General features: G+C 51.7%; 8 protein-coding genes across 8 annotated transcripts; 5 read left to right on the top strand and 3 right to left on the bottom strand.

Annotated features, from left to right (window-relative positions):
- Positions 1 to 3: 3 nt before the first annotated feature.
- Positions 4 to 1,211, bottom strand: DACRYDRAFT_99902 (uncharacterized protein; the record flags this gene model as incomplete). Its single annotated transcript, XM_040777638.1, has 3 exons — positions 4 to 465; positions 520 to 678; positions 738 to 1,211. 3 exons carry the CDS (start codon positions 1,209 to 1,211, stop codon positions 4 to 6), a joined length of 1,095 nt encoding a protein of 364 aa, XP_040629082.1.
- Positions 1,212 to 1,357: 146 nt separating this feature from the next.
- On the top strand, positions 1,358 to 2,365 carry DACRYDRAFT_115943 (uncharacterized protein; the record flags this gene model as incomplete). Its single annotated transcript, XM_040770100.1, has 1 exon — positions 1,358 to 2,365. The coding sequence occupies one exon, from the start codon at positions 1,358 to 1,360 to the stop codon at positions 2,132 to 2,134; it is 777 nt and encodes a 258-aa protein (XP_040629081.1). The 3' UTR covers positions 2,135 to 2,365.
- A 1,298-nt stretch (positions 2,366 to 3,663) lies between these two features.
- On the top strand, positions 3,664 to 5,513 carry DACRYDRAFT_66230 (DUF155-domain-containing protein). The gene is made up of 4 exons (XM_040775808.1): positions 3,664 to 4,098; positions 4,152 to 4,664; positions 4,714 to 4,788; positions 4,836 to 5,513. The coding sequence occupies exons 1-4, from the start codon at positions 3,793 to 3,795 to the stop codon at positions 5,373 to 5,375; spliced, it is 1,434 nt and encodes a 477-aa protein (XP_040629080.1). The 5' UTR covers positions 3,664 to 3,792; the 3' UTR covers positions 5,376 to 5,513.
- Positions 5,514 to 5,571: 58 nt separating this feature from the next.
- Positions 5,572 to 7,326, bottom strand: DACRYDRAFT_78915 (Formyltransferase). The gene is made up of 8 exons (XM_040776364.1): positions 7,121 to 7,326; positions 6,971 to 7,063; positions 6,844 to 6,920; positions 6,454 to 6,789; positions 6,304 to 6,405; positions 6,129 to 6,257; positions 5,713 to 6,077; positions 5,572 to 5,663 (listed from the first exon to the last, which is right to left on the bottom strand). Coding segments are annotated over exons 3-8 (975 nt in total). The 5' UTR covers positions 6,886 to 6,920; positions 6,971 to 7,063; positions 7,121 to 7,326; the 3' UTR covers positions 5,572 to 5,662.
- Positions 7,327 to 7,430: 104 nt separating this feature from the next.
- Positions 7,431 to 8,335, top strand: DACRYDRAFT_21924 (uncharacterized protein). Its single transcript, XM_040772607.1, has 4 exons — positions 7,431 to 7,602; positions 7,656 to 7,977; positions 8,029 to 8,133; positions 8,181 to 8,335. Exons 1-4 carry the CDS (start codon positions 7,442 to 7,444, stop codon positions 8,268 to 8,270), a joined length of 678 nt encoding a protein of 225 aa, XP_040629078.1. The 5' UTR covers positions 7,431 to 7,441; the 3' UTR covers positions 8,271 to 8,335.
- A 135-nt stretch (positions 8,336 to 8,470) lies between these two features.
- Positions 8,471 to 10,608, top strand: DACRYDRAFT_21923 (uncharacterized protein). The gene is made up of 4 exons (XM_040772606.1): positions 8,471 to 9,385; positions 9,433 to 9,555; positions 9,607 to 10,261; positions 10,314 to 10,608. Exons 1-4 carry the CDS (start codon positions 8,549 to 8,551, stop codon positions 10,316 to 10,318), a joined length of 1,620 nt encoding a protein of 539 aa, XP_040629077.1. The 5' UTR covers positions 8,471 to 8,548; the 3' UTR covers positions 10,319 to 10,608.
- Positions 10,609 to 12,693: 2,085 nt separating this feature from the next.
- DACRYDRAFT_26113 (uncharacterized protein) lies at positions 12,694 to 16,095 on the bottom strand (the record flags this gene model as incomplete). Its single annotated transcript, XM_040774276.1, has 3 exons — positions 12,694 to 13,235; positions 14,232 to 15,911; positions 15,966 to 16,095. Coding segments are annotated over 3 exons (2,352 nt in total), but the record flags the coding sequence as incomplete, so codon positions are not given.
- Positions 16,096 to 16,398: 303 nt separating this feature from the next.
- On the top strand, positions 16,399 to 20,310 carry DACRYDRAFT_21920 (DNA replication factor C large subunit). The gene is made up of 20 exons (XM_040772605.1): positions 16,399 to 16,486; positions 16,539 to 16,599; positions 16,652 to 16,697; positions 16,746 to 16,812; positions 16,859 to 17,304; positions 17,353 to 17,433; positions 17,482 to 17,559; positions 17,611 to 18,003; positions 18,056 to 18,242; positions 18,291 to 18,344; positions 18,391 to 18,519; positions 18,573 to 18,658; positions 18,706 to 18,753; positions 18,802 to 18,939; positions 18,995 to 19,151; positions 19,199 to 19,455; positions 19,511 to 19,673; positions 19,723 to 19,874; positions 19,925 to 20,030; positions 20,082 to 20,310. The coding sequence occupies exons 1-20, from the start codon at positions 16,421 to 16,423 to the stop codon at positions 20,232 to 20,234; spliced, it is 2,868 nt and encodes a 955-aa protein (XP_040629075.1). The 5' UTR covers positions 16,399 to 16,420; the 3' UTR covers positions 20,235 to 20,310.
- The last annotated feature ends 92 nt before the right edge of the window (positions 20,311 to 20,402 follow it).

Here is a 20,402-nt window from a genome sequence, read left to right as displayed (position 1 = left end):
AAATCAATTCGTCAGCGCCTCGTCTGCACGCTCCTCTTCTTCTGGGCCTCTTTCCTCGAAGCTTCTTACGAATGCAGCCAACTCTCCCATTCCCTTCTTCTCACTCTCTGTCTCCTCCCGCCGCCGCTGCATGCCACTCTTGAGCTTAGCCTCCACTTCCCCATGTACTTCCTTAGCCTTCTTACCCTTGCTGTTGATTCCCAGACTCTCTGCTAACCTGCGCAAATGTCCTGTCGCCTCGAGATCTTCGTTCTTTTGCTTGATCTGGCGGAGTACTGGAATGTCTTTTGCATGAGCGAGAAGGCGGGCGGAAGTGATGTATTCTGACACTTCAGCACGGGTTGCGTTGGATGGGGAGAAGGGCAAGGGGAGGGAGAGGGCGCGGGAGAGATCATGGGCGAGCGCCAGACCGCGTCGGGTTGCGCGCTGTCCCTTTTGGATAGGATTGAGAGGCATGCCGAGAAGCTACCAGAAGTCAGGAGGTGGTGACGTGCATACAGAGCAAACGGAAGTACGTACGTCCCTCGCTCGACGCACCCAGTGTCCCCGTTCCTGGGGGATGAGCTTTTCGTACTCGTCTGGAAAGGAAAATCCGAGATTCGTGTATGCTTCTACGAGTTCTGGCTCAGTGAGGTGCACAGATTTTGACCGGTGGACAGGTGGGACATGTTTTTTTGCCTGGGTCATAGAAATCAACGATAAAAGGGGGGAAGGGATGATATATTCAGGGAACTTACCTCAGCGATCCAATTACCCAATTGAGTTTTTGACATATCTACCCGCAACCCTCCAACTGGTACACCTTTCTTAAGCAATCTCCTCGCCAATTCAAGCTGATTCTCGCTCGGCAGATCCCAGGGTCCCGTTTTAGCCTGGGGAAGATCGAGCGCTCGAGAGCGGCGCGCGACGGCAGCTGAGAGCTGGGAGAGAGAAAGGATGTAAGCTGCATCGGCTGATGAGGCTGTGGATATTGTGCGTGCGGAGCGGGCAGAGAGCGGGGATAATTCCGGGTTAGTTTGGCGAGGACGGATTTGGTGGTCTGAAGGCAGTTCCGGGAAGGGTTTTGGTAGTGCCGAGTGTCCATCTGCTGATGGTAGCGATGCTGTGAGGGCTGGTGGAAGATGAAAGGGTGCGTTTTGTCCGTTCTGTGGAGGAAGTAAGCATCGTGCTGAAGATGAGAAACAGCGGCCAAGTGAGCGAGGGAGCGACATTAATGGAAGAGGAGCACTAGCGAGAATCCCTTACCAGGAAACTTGATCCAAGAGGAAGGCGGAAGATCTTCGGTTCCGTACCCCAGTGGCGAATGCGTACCTGTTGGAAGTACTGTTGTTGTCCAACACTTTACACGACGCTTGGGATGGCCCATGCACGCCCTCTCCCCCTGGCTCTGTTCCGACAGCCTAGAAGATCCTGCTATCTTAGCCCGGCTCTGCCAGCGTTTCCTCGCATCAGCTCCACCCTCTCCCGGTATTCAACTGCAACCCGCACTCACCCCTCCGCGTCCCCGGCGAACGACCCCAAACCCACCCAACACCCCTACCTCAAGCCACCCGCTGTCCTCTTTCCCTACCACCGTCTCCCCCGCATCCAGACTCCCGCCTCCCTCCGCTCCCCTACAAATCCATTTGCTCGCCGTCCTCCAGGCTGGCGGGGCATGCTCGGGGTGAAACGAAATGAGAAGGTCAAGTCATTGGAGAGGCATTGGCGCGGAAGGGAAAAGAGTGAAGATAAGGTGGAAGGAGGGACGGAAGAGAGCAAAAAGGCTCATAGACTCCTTCTCGCCAAGCATCTGTGGGCGAGCGCACCCCTCCTCTCCCTCCCTCCCCCGCCTCACGCCGGGAAATCCCTCCTCACCCTCTCGCAACCACAGCTTCAGGAGTATATAGACCACTACACCCGAGCTCTCGGACCCGTTCCGCCTTTCTCCCTTCCTACGACACGGACTGCTGCGTGGCCTTCGCCTGCACATGTCACGCGACATGCTCTGGGACTTGCGAAGGAGTGGGGGGTGAAGGTGGCGCACGGGGTAGACTGGAGATGCGCCACGAGGCGAGACGTCGGGAGGGTGTTTCTCCAAGTAGCTGCCAGGAGACGAGCTCTCAAGGCGGGAGATCGAGAAAGAAAGGATGAATGAATCATTGGAGCAAATTGAAGGTCCACATGAGTGACCAGTGTGGTCGATGCAGAAGAATGGATACCAAAGATCCCAACTTGGCTGTTGTGGGGACAACAATGAAAGTCGTGAGCGAGTTGTGAGGGAGGCCAGATGGTCCCGGGCGAGTAGGGAGGTACGTGTGTGTGGTTGATATCTCGGTAGCGATTGGAAAGCCTGACCTGCACATACTCCAAATATTTCGGCCGCTATTTCTCATCTTCATCACAATGCGTACTTTCCCCTACAGAATGCACAAAACGCACCATATCATCTTCCAGCGACCCTGACAATATGACTGTCATCAGCAAATGGCCACCCCATCCCCGCTTTCCGCCTGCTCCACACGCACAATTCCCACGGCCTCAGATACAGCTCACATCCTTTCTCTCTCCCCACTGTCAGCTAGGCGCCGATCCTGTGCGCTTGGTCTTCTCCGAGCTGAAAGGGGGCCACGGGATCCACCGACCGATTGGGCAAGGAAGTCGCTCAAGAAAGGTGCACCGGTCGGAGGGTGGCGGGTAGATGTGTCAAAGTGCAGCTGGGTCATTGAATCGCAGAGGTGTGTTTGCGAACTACAACATCCCCTTCTGCCCCGTCATACAACGCATTGGATTCTCATCTTACTGTGGCGCATATAGCTGGTCAAATCATCAGGTCGTAGGATGATAGGAATAACAAGACTCACAAGGAAACACGGTACTTCGCTGTATCGTTACAGGACGTTTAGCCTTCTCTCCGTAGTGTTCTAGGCGGAAGCTATGTGCTGGAGCTTTCAGTCTGTTGGGGTTGATGGATTGAGCGTGCGAGTTCAGCCGATACCAGTGAGGCATACTTCGGGATGGCCTGGCTGGCTATATGCTATCCAGCAGGACCTCTTGAGGTGTGCTTATGAGGCATATTTGATGGATGGAGAATAGAATATGATGGGAACGACTTATCATCGACAATTGGAGAGGTAGAGAGGGTTAGCCTGGTCTTCTGGACAGTTGAGGCCCTCACCTTCGGTTGAGATGGGAACAGACTCGTCCTTGGCCATCGCTATAACAACTCAAAATCGGAATCAGCAGTCATATGCGTGTAATGAAATCATCACGAACGTACAGAACTCACTGACCGTCAGTTAGCGGGAGGAATGAGTTCGAGTTCGCGTCCAGGTTTATGTTCGGTATACAGTGTTGACCTCTCAACACTTTATGATTACCTCTCGTATATGTAGAAGTAAAGATACAGAAGCAAGAAAGAGGAAAGTCATCCTAGAAGGAGAAGGCGCGGGTTTACGGACTGTGGTGGTATGAGAGCAAGGTGTCGTTCCAACGCGGTCTCATGTAGGCACGCGTACGGTCACATGTGTATGGTGAATATGCACGTGATTTAAGCACTGACGTCGGCGGCACTGCCACTACCACAATACCAAAGAGCGCTCTTGACCACGTGCTTCTCTTATATTCACTCTCGCTCTTTCAGTGACGACGACCATGTCAGCTACAACCCCTCCGTCGAGAATACCACAGCGCCCCTCCCCTCCCTCACGCACCAAGTCGAGTCAACCGCGTCGGCCTTCCCTGTCTCTCACACTCCTTCATCCCATCCCCGAGAATGCACTCCCACTCCCTCGTTCGAATCCGCGCAACACGGCCATGCAGCGCACCGCGTCTGGCACGATTCCAAAAGTGCCCGGACGGACAAGCAAGACGAGCCAGAAACTGGTGGAACTCCCGGAGGACGTACAGACCGCGCCTGTACCAAGCACAAGTCCACCACCGCCCGAGCACGAAGCGCGTAGCGAGGGGGAACGCATGAGCAAGGAGCAGCGAGAAAGGGCAGGGTTCAAGAGAATCACGGCGTACGCGACAGCAGAGAGCTACAGGAGCAGGGCATTGATTGCGTTCCTCAAGCGGGAACACGGCGTGACACCAAGAGTGTTTGACGAAGCGATCTATGCCGTACGCTATTGAATCCCGCTGTCCTCAATGGATACATGCTAATGACCCGTCAGGTATACCATCTCCCGCTTCTACCCGGGTACGGACCAAATGTCAACCTTCGGAGTGCTCCGGCTCCGAGCTCTCCCTCTCGAGCATCCTTTTCCTCCCTCTCTCACGAAGAAGACTACGATGGGACATACTTCGCATCCACATCCTCCCGCGAGCCGTTCTCGTCAGACGGATTCATTTCCACGTCTCCCAGAACTCCGAACGCCTTCGATCCGTCTCTTTCCGAACAGGTTCAAAGCCCGCCCGATCTGCGTAGTACCACGACGATGTCTCCACATAGGGCGCCAGCCCCGAGAGACGCAAAGCGGCACAGAACACTGGCCAAGATGAACTTGACTGAAGCCGAGAACGATCCAAATATTGCTGAAGCTGTCTTCTTTGACTACGGTGTCACCGTTTTCTTTGGATTTGAGGAACATCAAGAAAGAAAAGTGTTGGAAGATCTCGAGGAAGCTGGGGTTTGTGTGAAGAAGCTCAAAGAAGAGAATTGGGAAATTGAAGAATGCCACTTTGTGGTGAGTTCATTAAACTGAGGATAATGGATGAGACTGATTCCACTCTCAGTACGACCCAACAGTGGCTAGTCCGCGCATATATAATGATTTCTTCACGTTCAAGTCACATTCACATCTTCTGAAAGTGCGCAATCCTCAGATATGACGGTATCCTTACTCATCCGAACCTAGCTTTCTCTTGCACACGCCATTGCTCAGTCAACCAAGCTTTCGCTTTTCGAAGCGTCAACATCTGACACTCTATCATCCTCGCTACCCATACCGCGTTTACTGGCATCTACGGGCCGGCTCGTCCTCTCGCGAAAACAAGCCTTGCGCATGACCGGTCGCCTATTTAAAGTGCGTGGTGACGTGATGTTGCGCTCGAACGTGCTCGACACACCGGAGCTCTTCTGGTCTGAAGCCTCGCTCAAGGAGCTGTACGACGCCATCCGTGACTATTTTGAAATTTCGTCTCGCGTACAGGTGCTCAATGATCGGTTGAGCGTTGCAAGTGATCTGCTGGATATTATCCACGAACATCTCAACAATGATGCGATGCATCGGATTACGTGGATCATTATTTGGCTTATCGTCGTTGCCTGTGTCGTCGAGCTGGGTGAAGTGTTGGCACGGCTCGTAGTCGCCGCGACCCATCGCGCTCCCGCAATCCCAGTCATTGCGCCCGAAGCAGCGACAGATGTGCTTTTGCGGTTAATGGGGAGTGATTGAGGATAATCTCCACCGATTATGTACTATGACCGACCTCATTTTCGATACGCTTTGTCTTTGCATTAATGCCGATCCACCAGGACAGCAGCTCCAATGGATCTGACCCTCCATGTGAAGAAGACGGGATGGAGCTGCCGGCCAATGACCCCACATCATCGTCCAGTACAGAGTCGAACCCACTGTAATCCATTATTGCCCAATGTTCATGGGTTACTTGCCCTGCTGGGTAACAACTATGTTCGCCTCATACCATGTGTGGCTTCCATTCCGATAAGCACAGTAGTATATCTGGATGCATCATGTTAGAACTGCAAACGTAACAGACAATACTACTCACTATAGCGGCACTGCCTGGGTGTAAAAAGGAGAAGGTCCCGCCCGGTGGGGATGGATGATATCATACTCTTGGGGTTCGTAGTCCGTTTCGCTTGGAGAACTCTTGCCAAATCGCATGACAGCTTTTGGTAGCCCATTTCGCCATTGCTTTACCCCAGCCATCGCTGCGCCTTCAGTATGGGCAATCTTGAACCCAATTTCAGTCCCTTCAGCACAGCGCACGTGGTACATAGCTGTTTTCTTGACAAAGGTGGCAGAGCCGGGTTTCTTGAGGTCGGCAACTGGGTTCTGTACCTCTTGAACACCAATCATCCGAAACGTCTTGTACTGCCCGTTCTTTGATAAGAAGGTGGATTTCGGTGGATGCTAGAGACACGGGTTCAGCGGACAATATAGCATTTCTAGGAATCAAATTACAGCATGCCCAATTGCTCGCCAAATACGTGACACCTGGGTGGCGGTCATCGTGTTCCAGTTTACTTTCGATAAACTGTCGGTGATTTTAGGCGCATATGTTGCCCCACTCCCTTGTGGATGACTGACGGCCTGCCAGGTATTTGAATGGGCTGGAGTCAACGATCATCCCTCATACCTGATTGATCAACATCTTGCGCAGGACATCGACCAGTAATCGTCCTCCCAATGCTCCAAGTTTGGCTCGAAGTTTCAGGAATGTATCATCAGAATATACGCCCTTACACGCATGAGTAATCACGTGTCACAACTGGACTAATGTACTCACAATTGGATCTTGAGCCCAGATGGCACCAGCGTCCACTTTCTCTTCCACTCCAATGATCGACACCCCAGTTCTGGCATGACCCTCGTATATAGCCATTTGGATAGGGGATGCACCGCGAAGCTTTGGAAGCAGGGACGGGTGCACATTGAGTCGGCGATTATGGGCAAAGCGGTTCAACAGCTCCGGGGGTAGTATCCGTCCAAAAGAAGCTACCACCATCATGTCCCCTCCTTCTAACGGGTCCTTCCTTCTCTTCATGTCGTCCACTAGCGATGGCTGATCCAGATGAGATAGTTCTGATGACCTGGTCTCTTCTCTCGCTGGGAGTCCGGGATGCTAAGGTCCTTTCAGTTATCCAGCATCAAGCTCTGTATAGGATCCTTCACTTACTGAACTAGAAAGACTGATGGATGAGTCATATTCTTCATGCATTATATTCTGAGCTTGTGAAAAGTTCAGAATTTCGGCTGAATCGATGCATCAGAAACGCAAGTGATGATTTATTTTTTTTACGCACGAGTATAGGTCTGCGAGATGTCCCATCCTTTGTGAACTTGGCTGGGCAGTGCCTTGATACCAGTGTGGATGACTTTGATAGACTGATAAACATCTAAAAAGTCACCCACATGCATGAGAAGCGGTTCGTACCCGGAGGTCAGCCCTTTACCTCTGGCCTCTAGAAGGGCCTTCAGAACCTCGATCGAAAACTCATCGCTGCCGAAGAACTGTATTCTGAAGGGGACATTTGTTGCGGAAGTGTGTATGGGCTTCTTGACAATTTGCGTGGTTTGATGTCTCCGTGACACATTGGCTGAATGGTAGATGAACGGATTGCGTGTCTGCCAGAGGCACCACCGAAGATTTTGGGTTCTTGAAAACAACATATGGTGGTTGTTGCAAGTGTGCCCTGAAGAAAAGATTCCGCCCCCTTTTGACAACACGTGATTGTCAACGCGTCGGGCGCTTCGCGTCCACATCTTGCACCACCATGTCAGCTCAGCCTTCAATACCAGCGCGAGAGCAAGGGGAACAGTCAGAGGAAAACGTGATCACGCATCCTACAGATCCTACAGAAGGGCACTCCAAACGATTCGAGTACTTTTACAAAGCGCTCAAACTCGCATCACATAAGTTGAGCACGAAGTGGACGTGCGTGCTTCTCATTCAAATGCACCACTCTTTTAACCAGACGCTGTTTAAAGAGAGGAAGACTTCGCTCAATGCTTTCCGACGTGGGCAAAAGAATCTCCCCAAGGTGTCGCTCAAGTTCGCATCCAAGTTGGTGAACACATCCGCGACCAGATTGTCGAACAGTCCACCGCTGTCCTTAATTCGTATTGCGCCGCAGATGGGATCGACGCTCTCGCTGCTGTGATTGCAGATGCAAAGGAGCGCGTGAAGGAGGGGAACACCGATGGGCTGGATGTCTGGAAGGAGGGATTGACGCCAAAGGCATTGGTTCATGCAAGGACGGGGAGGGTATTACGAGAGGAGAAAGAACGACTGGAATTACTCCTTAAGGAGGTGAGTGGAATGTCATTCGTGCATCCAGCGCTTGGGCTCAGAATCTCCCAGTTGGATGACGAAAATGCCCAATTATTTGCGTCGTTGCAAGAAAAGCAAGGCGCACGGAAAGAACTCTCGAAAGAGCTGGATACTTACTTAAACGACCTCGATGAGGTCAGTCAACAGGAGTACCCTTCTGTCCCATCTGACGTTCTTTTCAGGCACTCGACCAAGCAAATGCGTTGCCACTGGACGATGTCTCGGAGTGGATGGAGACCGTCGTCGATCCTGTACCGATGAATGACAAGTGACCCCCGCCCCTCGTACTCTTTCTGGCTTACCGTTGTATCCTATCCTTGCTTATCCTGTATCTGTGTCCATTTTCTGTATTGATCCTCTGCATCTCTGGACCTATTTTCCATGTCCGATAAGAAAAGCACAGCCACGCGGATGCAGAAATCCCCCATTTCGTCCCTCAGACCTGCCACCAGTGGGGCGGGGGTTCTCACCAGCAAGCTCTCCCACAATCGATCACATAGCGATGCTGTCTCTTTGATGTTCCGTATGCTCACCACGCACTGCATCCGACATGCTGCTCAGACGTGGGGTCCTTCTTCGACGATACCTGGCCTCCCAATCGAACGGGACGACAACACCAACGAAGCCAGTCCGCCGCATAAAGACCCCTATGTTCCGAGAGCCACTACCATTGAATTCTGAGCTTACTCTGGAGAACGTATTAGACGGAAAACCGTGGCCTCTCAAGCCGTGTGATAAGACATCTGGTGCCGAAGGGTTGGCCACCCGTTTGCCCTCAAAGCATGAAAGGGAGATCGACATGTCTCGACAACTTCGGACAGTGTTTGATGCGACTCCGATCATGCAAAACTATCGCGAATCGACTCAGTCAGTTCTCAGCGTCGCCCAAAAGCTTATCGAAGAGGCAGGGGATTCCTTATCGACGGTGGTTCCCATAAACAGGATCCCCGCTCCATTGATCCACCATCCGAGCTGGATTCGGGGCAGCAGCGAGACCGCTACTTCTGCTTGGGTCGACGCTTACCTGCTGAGTCCGGTCGAACTTATATATTCTGCGCTTACCAAAACAATCCCAGTATCCACTCCCGAAGCTTACTATAATGGCAGCGAGCCTGACATTGTTCGCCTGACGGAGCGCGCAGATGGTACCCTGATACCACTGCACATCATCGAGGTCAAGAAACGTTCCGTCCTCGCAAACATTGTGACATTGATGAGAAAGTGGTTCGCTTCCCCCGACAACTTGATCAAATTCAGCCACATTTCGCAATCCCTTGGGGCAAACGAGTTCCACTGGCCGTTATTTCACTTTGTTGACACCAAGCAATGGGGTTGCTCCAACGCAAAGACAAGAGAGTTGAATCAAGCCCACTACGCGTTGGTTCAGGTGTGTTAGTTGTCACTCAGTGGTGCCTCGTACTTGCATTCTCATAGATATGGTCCACGTTTTGGGACCGAGGGCTGAGCGAAGGTGCTTTCGTTTCCGACGAAAATTTCGTAATTTGCATTCAAGGAGAAGACGCAAACGAGCTATTTGTCGGTGTATTGAGTGACACCGTATGTCACCGCCTAAAAATGTTCTGAAATAACTGTGCTGACTCGCTCCAGGCGCTGAACCAACAACGGGCCTTTCTGTGCTTGGAATTGTTCCAATTATATCGTGCACGCAACGGCAGGTGTGCCTATGAATGGACGCATCTTGATCCTTCAATTCGTGTTGCAATCGAGGACAACTTCAGCCAGTACGAAAGTGTCTTTGGACGCGCGCCACCACACGACGCCCCTCCCACATCCGGATTTAACCAAGGCAGAGAGTGCGTTGCAGAGTGTCCGACCCCGCCTGAGAAGGACATGCACAGATTACACTCCGTGCACGAGCCCTCATCAACCGACCCCGCCGTAGTCATTGTGGATGGGCACGATGGTTCTGACACTCCCGAGTACACCCCTCTCTATGTGGACGAAATTGCAGTTGACATGGTTGGACAAGAGGCCGTACTCGATCTCAAGTTAATGAGCAAGGCGGGCAACGGCATCTTAGGTACGGTCTATCATGCCGAGTTGGGCGACCGAAAGGTTATGGCGAAAGTGGTGGATATCGAAAATTTGTCATCACTCGAGCATGAGCTGGACGTCTATCTTGCCATTCGGTCCTTGTGGAATGAGACAGTCCCGGAAGTCTACGGTTTGCACGAAGCACTACCAAAGCTGCACTGGTACTTTCTGATGTTGGAGAAGCGCTCAAAAATTTACGTGACCCCGGGTACGTGACTTCATTATTTGCCGCTCTATCCAGGTGTTCAATAGACTATCAGGGTGAAGCGAGAAGTCTTCGACCTGCTTCGGAGTCTTCATGCCCACGGTTTTCGACACGATGATGTATTGCCCGGCAATGTTCTGCGGGACAAATATGGAAAGTTACGCCTAGTCGACTTTCATCTTGCCACAGCTCACAAATGCCACGATGAATGTCCTGAGCTCCGAAGGTTCGACCCGGACCGGCCATCGGATAAAGAACTCTATGAAATAGGGACGTTCCAACTATCGTCTACCGGAAAATTGATACTAGCTATACCTTGAGACTGTTACAGCTTGCTCTTTTTGTCCACTTGTAATTGATTGGGAATATGTCCACTAGTGGTGTGCTTGTTTCGGAGATAATGGCCGTGTCTGGACGCGTCGGACTTAAAGGCTGCATGGTTTACATTGATAGAAGATTAATAATTATTGCTGTATATATCCTGTGTACACATGTCGCTGTCTACGAGCTAGATGCTTGCCGCCCATCTCAGCTGGACTAGTCAGATCACAATCGCAAGTACCTTCGCGGTCAGGTGATGAGTACCTGTACAGTACTTTGATGAGAATACCGACCCTGATGAGAGAACCGTCACTGTCGCTTATTTCCGCGGATAGACCGCGCAAAATCGCTATCAGATGTTGACACTGTGGCTGCTGGTCGAGACCCAAAAGAGAGAAAGCTCGAGGCAAGTGGCGAGTGCGTTCGTTACCAGCTCGCTCACTGTCTAGGTATTTGCAGAGTTCAGTACCCGCCTCTTATCAACTGAATCCAGTCCTTAGTCCGATGGACAACAGCCTCGGTACGGCCCTAGACAGGTGCCCTGTCGAAATCTGGATTGAAATATTGAGCTGCGCTACACAGGCCGCTCGTCCCAGCGTCAGCAATGCGGTAAGCATCAACGCATACGACCACCAGGCTCTCCTGCAACGAGCGGCCGCCATCAGGGACATCCTTCGATTCACCATCGTATCACGCACTTGGCATTCCTTCATGCAGCCCTGTCTATACCAATGGATTCGCATGAGAAACGCTAGGAAACAAGATCCATATCGACTTTCGCTGCTCTTGTCGCGGACGCTCAATGGATCCAGCCGCGGACTGTCAGTCAGGCGCCTGGTCTTCCAGATGGCAGGTCCCGAATGGCTCGACAAGCGTCAAGCCTGTCTTGCCCTCCTATCCCACTGCACTCTCCTAGAAGAGTTCTATTGTGAAAGTCCTGTCATGGTGACTGTCCACGGAGGAGGCTATCATGTTGGCTATGATCTCATTTGCACGCTTCTTCATGCATGTCGAAACACTCTACGCAAGGTCTACATTGCTGGCAAGCAGATGCACCCCGTGCATCTGTACACCCAGCTTCTCGCGCAGTGCCCACGACTGGAAAGCCTCGAGTGCGCTTGTTGGAACCTGGAAGGATGGCCGTTGCAAGTCCCGGCATCGGCGTGCACCATAACGGAGGCTGTCCGACTGCAGTCTTTCTCATGGGTCACGGGACATCCAGCATACATGGCCTTCTTCAGCGGCCTACATCTCCCAAATCTGCGCAAGGTGTATATCGCCGATGAAACAACCAACCTAGCTTTGCATCCACACTCCTTGCTACTAGAGGTCGACCGGTTCTTCCGCTTACATGGATCTCAACTGTTATCCGTGGAGCTCAGCGACGGAATATGGCTGTTGGACAGAAAGAAGGGAATGGCGTCAGCGATCCTTGCCCACTGTCCGAATTTGCAAGAATTTGCCTTCAATCTGTACGCTTGTCAACCAAGTGGCTTGCCGCAAAGTCATGACCACCTCCGTCGTGTCTCCTGCTGTCAACTCCGGCTGCCCCAGTCGTCGCCTGACATGGTGGATCATTTGCAAAGAGTGGAAATTATCTTAAGGATACTCTTCAAATATCCGAAACTTGAGCGAATCCGATGCGTGGACATCCCGGGCTCTTTTACCAACTCGAGACTGGACGAACTCACTCTCGAAGGGTCCACGTATCGTACATTCACAGAACGCATTGCCAAGCGAGGCGGGCGACGAGGCATACGATTTGAGGATAAGGAGGGTCAGCACATGGCAATAAGGTCTTATCGCTGAGAAGAGTTGGAAGTGCATGTCTCGTGCTTTGCTCGTAGTAAGGACGATATGATGGACGATATGAATATCATAATAGACTACTCATTCATTAGATGTGTTGTAAAATGTCTCGTCGTTAGTCATAAAACGCTGGTACGGTATTTACTGACAGGTTCCACATCACAGAACTCAAGCATACATGACAATGAATTTAGCAGGATTTGTCCAAAAGATGGAGCATCGGTACAACGTGGTGAAGAAGGTATAGCCACTGAGTGGTAGCCAAAGGTGGTAGAATGGTCATCGGTATAGAATCAAAGTGTTTGTGCATGTTGCACGAGGATAACCTGCTCAGGGCGCACAAAAAGGCCTCTGCCCTCAAAGCCTGTTGCCGCAGTGCTTGCCTCTGAAAACGCAGGGCTCGCAGCACCCTTCCGGTCGTTTACGAGACTCAGCGTGGAACTAGTAGAGTGCATGCTTCCAAGTAAATCAAGCCGCCGTCGCTTGATTACCCTCTCTTCTTCGACAGGCTCTTCATCCCCGATGCCGCCACCTAGATAAAAGTAACGGACACCGTCGACAGATCCATCGTTCCACTCGCGGGCATCCACTTTATCGACATCCGAACCCACGCGAACCTCGACGCCGACCCATTGACCAGGCAACCCTGCCACCTCACCGATGTACCGCGCGTATGCCCGATATCTGGCACGTCGTGATGTGATTACGCAAGGAATACCCACATTCAGGGTGATGCCTAGCGTACCGGTGGTAGTTGGAGATTTGAGGGATCCTCCCCGAACAGTCGACGCGGTTGTGCTAATAGAGGCTATTGTGCGAGGACTTCCAGTGAGATCTTTGGTTGGTACTGTCGCACGTTTGGTGGGAGTGGACGAGCGTATCACCACAGGTACGGGCGGGACTGGGGGCGCTGCCGTTTCCTTTGGAGGAATCTTGACAGAGATCGATTTTTTACCGGCCGAAGCAGTAGTGCGAACGCTCGTAATCGACGGAGGCCTTTTCAGCACACCGGGCGAGGGGGTTTGGGGCTTCTTGGCGGTAACAACTGAACCAGTGGTTGCAGTCGACACACGGCGTGGCCGAGGTGCAGATACCGAACTCACGGCGGAGTTGAATGATAATTTGCGGGCCCGCATTGCTGGAGGGTCCAATTTCCCCACGTTGCTGTGGGCACTCGTGGATGGTCTGTCGCTGCGGATAGATTGACCAGAAGATGGTCTCGGGACTGTAAGTCCCCGAGGGTTGGTTGGTGTTGTTAGGGTGGCTGGGGGCTTGCGGAGGGTAGAGGCTGAGGAACGAATGGATGACACAGATGAGGCAAGGGCTTTGGGCTTTCCGATGGCGGCTGATGGCCGGGAAGCACCTGCCTCTTGTTGAGACGTCGACGGTTGAACGATTGGTGCTGTTGCAGGCTTGATCGAAGTGTGGCCAGCATCTCTCGTGACAGTGGTAGCTATAGAGACTTGTGAGGAGTTCGGAATCACTCCTTGGGATCTTCCAGAGGGAGAGGCACCTCCGGTCGGACGTGGTCTGGCCGCAGCAGCTAGCTGCCTCACTGGCGCCTTTGCGACAGAAGAGACCATGGACGGGGCTTTTGGAGCCCGAGGTGCGGTGACCGTTGCCCCAATGGCTACTGTGCTAGTCCGAGGAGCAATGCGAGGTCGAGCAGCTATTGAAGACGTTTCCGAAGCATCCTCCGCAACGACTCTATTTGAAAGTGCTGGGGCAACGACTGCTGGACGGGTGGAGCTTCGCGATTTTGATGTGGCGTGAACTAGTATAGGGTGTGGTGTTATGAGCTCCTCTGGTTGCACTTCCAGTTCGTCAGATATTTCCTTCAGACTCCAACTCTCCAACAGGTCAAACCCCCCAACGAGTCGAACGCCCGCCAAACGCTTCTTTATCCAAGATATAACTTGTTTCCTCGTCTCCTCCACCTTGTTCCTCACATCACTTCCCTGAGGTAGAACAACGTCCCCTTGTTCGTTCGTTCGTAGTAAGACTTCCCCAACAAGTGCTTCGTACGCATTGGCGACATTTATTTCCGTCAATCCGCGAATGAAGGACGCGAGAACGTCTTCCACAGTGTCCATTCGAGAGAATCCAACGCCATCGAGCGCATCGAGCCAACTGTGGGTTCTGAAGAGTGCAGATGCCTGTGAAGCCGTGACCTCATTGCACTTCTTTTCCACAAGACTGGCCAGCTCTTCGAGGTCCCTCGAATAACCCTGAGAGGCTCCGGCGTCTCGAAGAGCGCGAACTGCGCCGAGATGTCGCACGACGGTGTGTGGATTCACACGGCTGGTGACAGTCTTCGCAAGACCGCTTCGGGTCTTGGACGGAAACGCAAGGAACTCTTTAGATGACCATGGTTCGCCAAACATGGCCACAAGTCCACGTCGAGCGCCTCGCTCAAGGATGGAATTCTTCACGTCGGATGCAAGGGCGAATGTAAGCACTCGAGGAAGTCGCCTGGCACATACCCGACAGTTGCATCCAGCAAAAGCCCAGTCTTTGCCATCAGGATCCTCTGCCTTCACTGCTCGCTCGAATTCGTCTAGAGGAAGATGCGCGTAAAACAGACCATGGCAGAATTCGGTTATTAATCGAGTCTCTACTTCAACCTGAAGAGTGGTAATGGAAAGATAGATAGCGCATCGGTAAATGGCAAACGCAGTTGAAAGGTCGAAGGTCCTGTTGGAAAAGGATAGGGTGCCAGCATAGATGTATCCCAGGGTGAAATGCAAGGATGCTGGGGTGAAAGGGGGGGAAGGAAGACTTATGGCCGGCGTATTATCGACGACTGAAGATGAGGTTGATGTCTCCGGAGTCTCGATCATCAATATTGCAGGCGGAGCAAAGGAGGGGTTGAGAAGAAGATGCCGAAAATACTGAGAACGGGATATCAGAATGAATCGATGGGTGGAGAACAAGGCCATTTGCTCGGTCTCGTCCACGGGATTCTTATCAGCCGAGGAATGTTCGTCGGGCATCGTAGGAGTACCGTCGTCCCCAAATGAGAAGGGCCCGGTGAGAGATATTCGGATGTCGGAGTAAAGTTTCGAACGCCACATGAAGACTAAATCGTGTCTCAACTTCTCCAGACGCACTTCGTCCGATGCTGCAGCTGATCTATAGTCAATAGCTCCGACTGTAGAGTCGAAATGAAAGTCGAACGCCTCTCCGGAGATCCCCTTGGCGGTATAGAGGTGCTCAAGTTCAGCAGAAAACAAAGCAGGCGCAATCGACGTTGTCAGTCTGAGAACGGGCACGTTTTGTGTTGGACCGTAGGCTGCCGTTACCCCGGTTTGGACAGGAAGAGTGTATGCTGACGCAGCGGGCGACGAGGACCTTGGAGAGCCCGAGGATGGTCTCCGAAACATCCCCGGAGGAAGGGATAACGCCAGCGATACCGACGATTCTGCTCCCGCAAGATCGTAAGAGGACAGGGATGCCATAGGCAAAGGGCGAAACGAGAAATATTGCGCCTGAAATGCTTGAGGTGCTCGGGCGTACACCATCGCTAGGATGATTCAAATGCTCAGTTAGATGTCAGCTTGAAAGAAAGGATGCTCACCCTTGTGACCCCAAACCTCGTCAAGTTTATCATTACCATCTTCATCCTGAAGCTCCCATACTACGTCGGGGAATCGCTCTTTGGCATGGTCGAAGAGGCTTTGGAGGTCTTGCTGCCATCTCTGCGTGCTTGCGACACAACTGACTGCAAGGACGTTGTCACCTGCTTGGGCGAGAGCTGTGCCAGTAGGCTGTGGTTGAGGGGGTATGGATATCTGCATAGCGAGGATAGGGTATCATGCAGGTTCCCGAGAGATATTAAATATGAGGAGATCGCCGTCCGGTCGCTCGCTGGCCTGCTTTCTTAAGTGTCGATGTCGTTGGAACACGTCCCTCGTCCTCGAGGCAAGAGCCACTGGCACGTGCACTGCCACCCGCGTCTTGCGGTCGTCACGCGTCTGAAAATCGCGTCCTGTTCAGAAGGCGGCTCATTTCTGGTCTACACCATCACTGTCTATGGCTCCTAAACTGTCCAAAACCGGTGGGGGAGATATTCGTTCATTTTTTGGTGGCCCTGGAAGTGTACACCTCGTCTAATCTGATCCGGTGTCTGTGAACCTTACCTAGTTTCCAGTCACAATCCACGGTTTCACGCAAGACAAACGGTATGAGTCACAAGCAGCCCATTGAACTCAGTGAGCACCGCTAGGCTACATTCATGCGTTGCTATATTGACATCGGCTAAAGGCGATGAGGACGATTCAGTTGTCTCGGTGAATTTCGAATTGTCTAGGTCCGTCTTCATTACCACGGCGTGTGCACATTGTCTCATAGTTTGAAGCACCGCACCCGGAAAAGCGCTTCCCGACAAATCCAGGAGTTCTACCGTCTCCCAGAAAACATCTCCGGTATGATCTCGCCCCCTTGCTAGCATGATCTGACAATACGTCCAAGTCAAACATTCGCGCTACTGCACCGATCCTAAAGTCCTCCGCGACAGCTTCGGGTAAACGCAAAAGCATGCAGTCCTCTGAAGACGAAGACGACTTTCATCCCAATAAACCATCTGGAAAGGTGCCCCGTCTATCAAAAGCTAGCGTTCCATCATCTTCAACAAAATACGCATCTAATAGACGAGAAGACGACAGTGACAAGGCGCTCCACTTGGAAGATGATGATGGGGACGATTTCATTGATGATGCCGAAGAAGACGAGAAGCCTATTAAGAATAAGAAGGCTGCTCCAAAGAGAAGTGCTGCTCCAAAATCAAATGCACCTATTGAAGAGAAGTCCAAGCCCACCAAGTCCAAACCTCTCCCGAAAGAACACAGCGTGACGGAACGGAAGGAGAGTAAAGAAGAAGAGGAGCAGACCGTCAGTAGAACAAAACCCAAATTCAAGTGCGTCACTGTCCGCCTCTTAGAGCTGAAGACTAAACGCAATTCAAGTTGGGCAGCCAAGGCCGCTGCTCGCCCGTTGAATCCTGGTTCGAAAGAAATCCCTGAAGGACAGCCGAATTGTCTTGCAGGGTAAGCATATGGATTGGCTTTCCGCCTACATTGTCTAAGTTCCCTCAGACTCACGTTCGTTTTCACTGGTGAACTGTCGAGCTTGGCCCGAGAAGAGGCTATAGATCTCGTGAATCGTTACGGCGGGTGGGTAAAGTCTGTGTGCCGGAAGGTGACCGAATTTAACCTGGTCTGTAGACGAGTGACAGGTTCTCCGTCGGGGAGGACGTCTTACGTTGTCATCGGAACAGATGCGGGCGCATCCAAGCTTGCTACCATCAAGAAGCATAACCTGGCGACGTTGGACGAGGACGGTTTCTTGGACATCATTCGGACAAGGAAAGGTGTATTGGATGAAAAGACAAAGGCTAAGCTAGAACAGGAGGAAAGGGATATCATCAAGGCTGCAAAGGAAATGGAAACGCGAGAGAAGGAGGCAGCGAAACAAAGCAACGCGAAGTTGAATGGACCCGGTGTAACGTCTCAGGGGCTCGGGCAGCTGTGGACCACGCGATATGCGCCGCAGACATTGAATGAGATCTGCGGGAATAAGGCTGCCGTGGAGAAGTTAGAGAAATGGTTAGAGGACTGGTACGCCGTACTCTATAGTCACTTTGGTACAATCTTCTGATGTCTTCATCAGGCCAAAGAACCTTCATCAGGGGTTCAACAAGGCTGGAAAAGACGGCATGGGTGTGTATCGGGCGGTTTTGATTTCCGGGCCTCCGGGAATTGGCAAAACCACAAGTGCGCATCTCGTTGCACAGGTGCAAGGCTACACCCCTATCGAAGTGAATGCAAGTGATGCTCGCAGCAAGAAGCTCATCATGGTGAGTCTGAAGCCTTTCCTGCAAATCTGATTGCTAAGTCGCAGAAAGAACAGCACGAACATCAGTAACCAAAGTTTGGATGGCTGGATGCATGGTGGGACGGTTTGTGTTTCTGTAGTGAACGATGACCCGGGCTGATGGGGAGCAGGACACAACTACGGCTGCGGGCATCGATATCAGCGGACGTTCTGTTCTCATCATGGATGAGGTGGACGGCATGTCCGGCAGTGATCGAGGCGGTATCGGCGCATTGAATCAACTGATCAAAAAAACTCGCGTATGTTGGCATCTGTGGTATTCGCCAGATGTAGTTTATATAACTGTTTCCAGATACCCATCATATGCATCGCAAATGACAGAACCCTGCAAAAAATGAAACCCCTCCAAGGTACCACATACAACTTACCATTCCGGAAGTAAGCGCAATCCCACTAGTCTACCCGAATTCAACTGATTTTTGTAGACCCGATGCTAAGGCCATACGCTCCCGTATCATGAGCATCCTGTTCAAGTAAGATTCTCCAGTTACTGTCAGAAACACCTCTGATGCCAGGTACAGAGAGAAAATGAAGATCCCCCCTAATGTCGTCGATCAACTAGTCACAGGCGTGCAGTGTGATATCCGTCAAGTTTTGAACATGCTTTCCACCTGGAAGCTGTCACAAACTAACATGGACTTCGACGAAGCAAAGCAACTGTAGGCGCAGAAAAAGCTCCGTAGCATTCTCCATTTGACCCGAATTTCCTCCCAGAGCATCCCTCAACGAGAAGTACTCGACCATGACACCGTGGGGTGTGCTTGAGAAACTGTTTGGGCCTTACATGTTCTCTTCTACCTCCCGAGAAAGTCTGAATGACAAGATTGAGTATTATTTCCAAGATTATTCATTTGTGCCGCTGTTTGTCCAGGTATGATTTCCACCTTCTTGCGTGTGCATGCCTGAACTCGATTGCAGGAGAATTACCCAAAAACCGAACCCGCCCTCTGTAGAAATACGGATGGCTTTATGAAAGAGTTGAAGGGTCTGGAACTACTCGAGGACTCGTCGAAATCGATGTCTGATGGTGATCTTGTGGATGCGATGATCCACGGTCCTGAGCAGCACTGGAGTCTCATGCCCTTGCATGCTGTCACTTCAACCGTTTATCCAGCATCGAAGGTCTATGGGACAGGAGGGCACTGGGGCAGCGACAGTAAATTCTCTTTCCCTGGGTGCGTAAATGATTGTGCATGTTTATACCCTGTCATTTGATTGACTCGAATGCAGATGGCTTGGCCAGAATTCCAAGATGCAGGCACTGAGAAGGCAACTTGGGGATGTTCAGGCGCGCATGAGGTCAAAAGTCTCTGGAGATAAGGGCGAGATTCGGATGACATATGTTCCAATGATGACTGCAAGGCTAGTCAAGCCCCTTGTCGATTCTGGAGCGGTGAGTACATCTTCCTGTTAAATTGATTCGATTTTCGACGTGATCACAGACCGCAGTGGATGAAGTCATCCACACTATGGATGAGTATTTCCTTTCAAGAGACGAATGGGACACTATCGTGGAACTTGGTGTCGGCGACAACAGGGGGGATGAGGTTCTGAAAAAGATCTCTACTGCTACGAAGACTTCTTTTACTCGGAAGTAGGCCCTCCCTTCCTGCAGGTGATGAACGTGCCGCTGATGCAAGCCAGGTACAATAATACCGATCATCCCATTCCCTTTAACCGTGGCCAAGACATTGGGGCTAGCCTTACGAGAGGTAAGGCCGAAAAGCCTGATGTAGAAGAAGCCATTGAGGTGCGTACACCACTGGAACGCAGACTCGATGATACTGATCGTGAATTTCAGGTGGATGAAGAACCCGAGGGGGATGAGGAGGATGTACCAAATGGAAGAAGAAAGGCGAAGGACCCCACCGATATTGCTGATGACAAATTGCTCAGAGTTGCCAAAGGCAAAGGTTCCGCGAAGTCTGGAAAATCTGGAAAGGGAAAGAAATGATACTTTTGTTACCGACAGTTTCTCCAGAGTGCTCGAGATGTCGATCCTGTATTTTACCCTATTCAACACATACAATATCAACATCGATAACGTAGTTGTACGTACGACAAACTTCTCAATCGCGTGAGCGGGACCAAAACGTGTCAGATGCATCAACCAGACGCGCGT

This window comes from Dacryopinax primogenitus (assembly GCF_000292625.1).
Source record: "Dacryopinax primogenitus strain DJM-731 SS1 chromosome Unknown DACRYscaffold_8, whole genome shotgun sequence".
Lineage (NCBI taxonomy): Eukaryota > Fungi > Basidiomycota > Dacrymycetes > Dacrymycetales > Dacrymycetaceae > Dacryopinax > Dacryopinax primogenitus.
The sequence above is the reverse complement of the archived record's forward strand: the minus strand, read 5'-3'. Positions and strand labels throughout refer to the sequence as shown.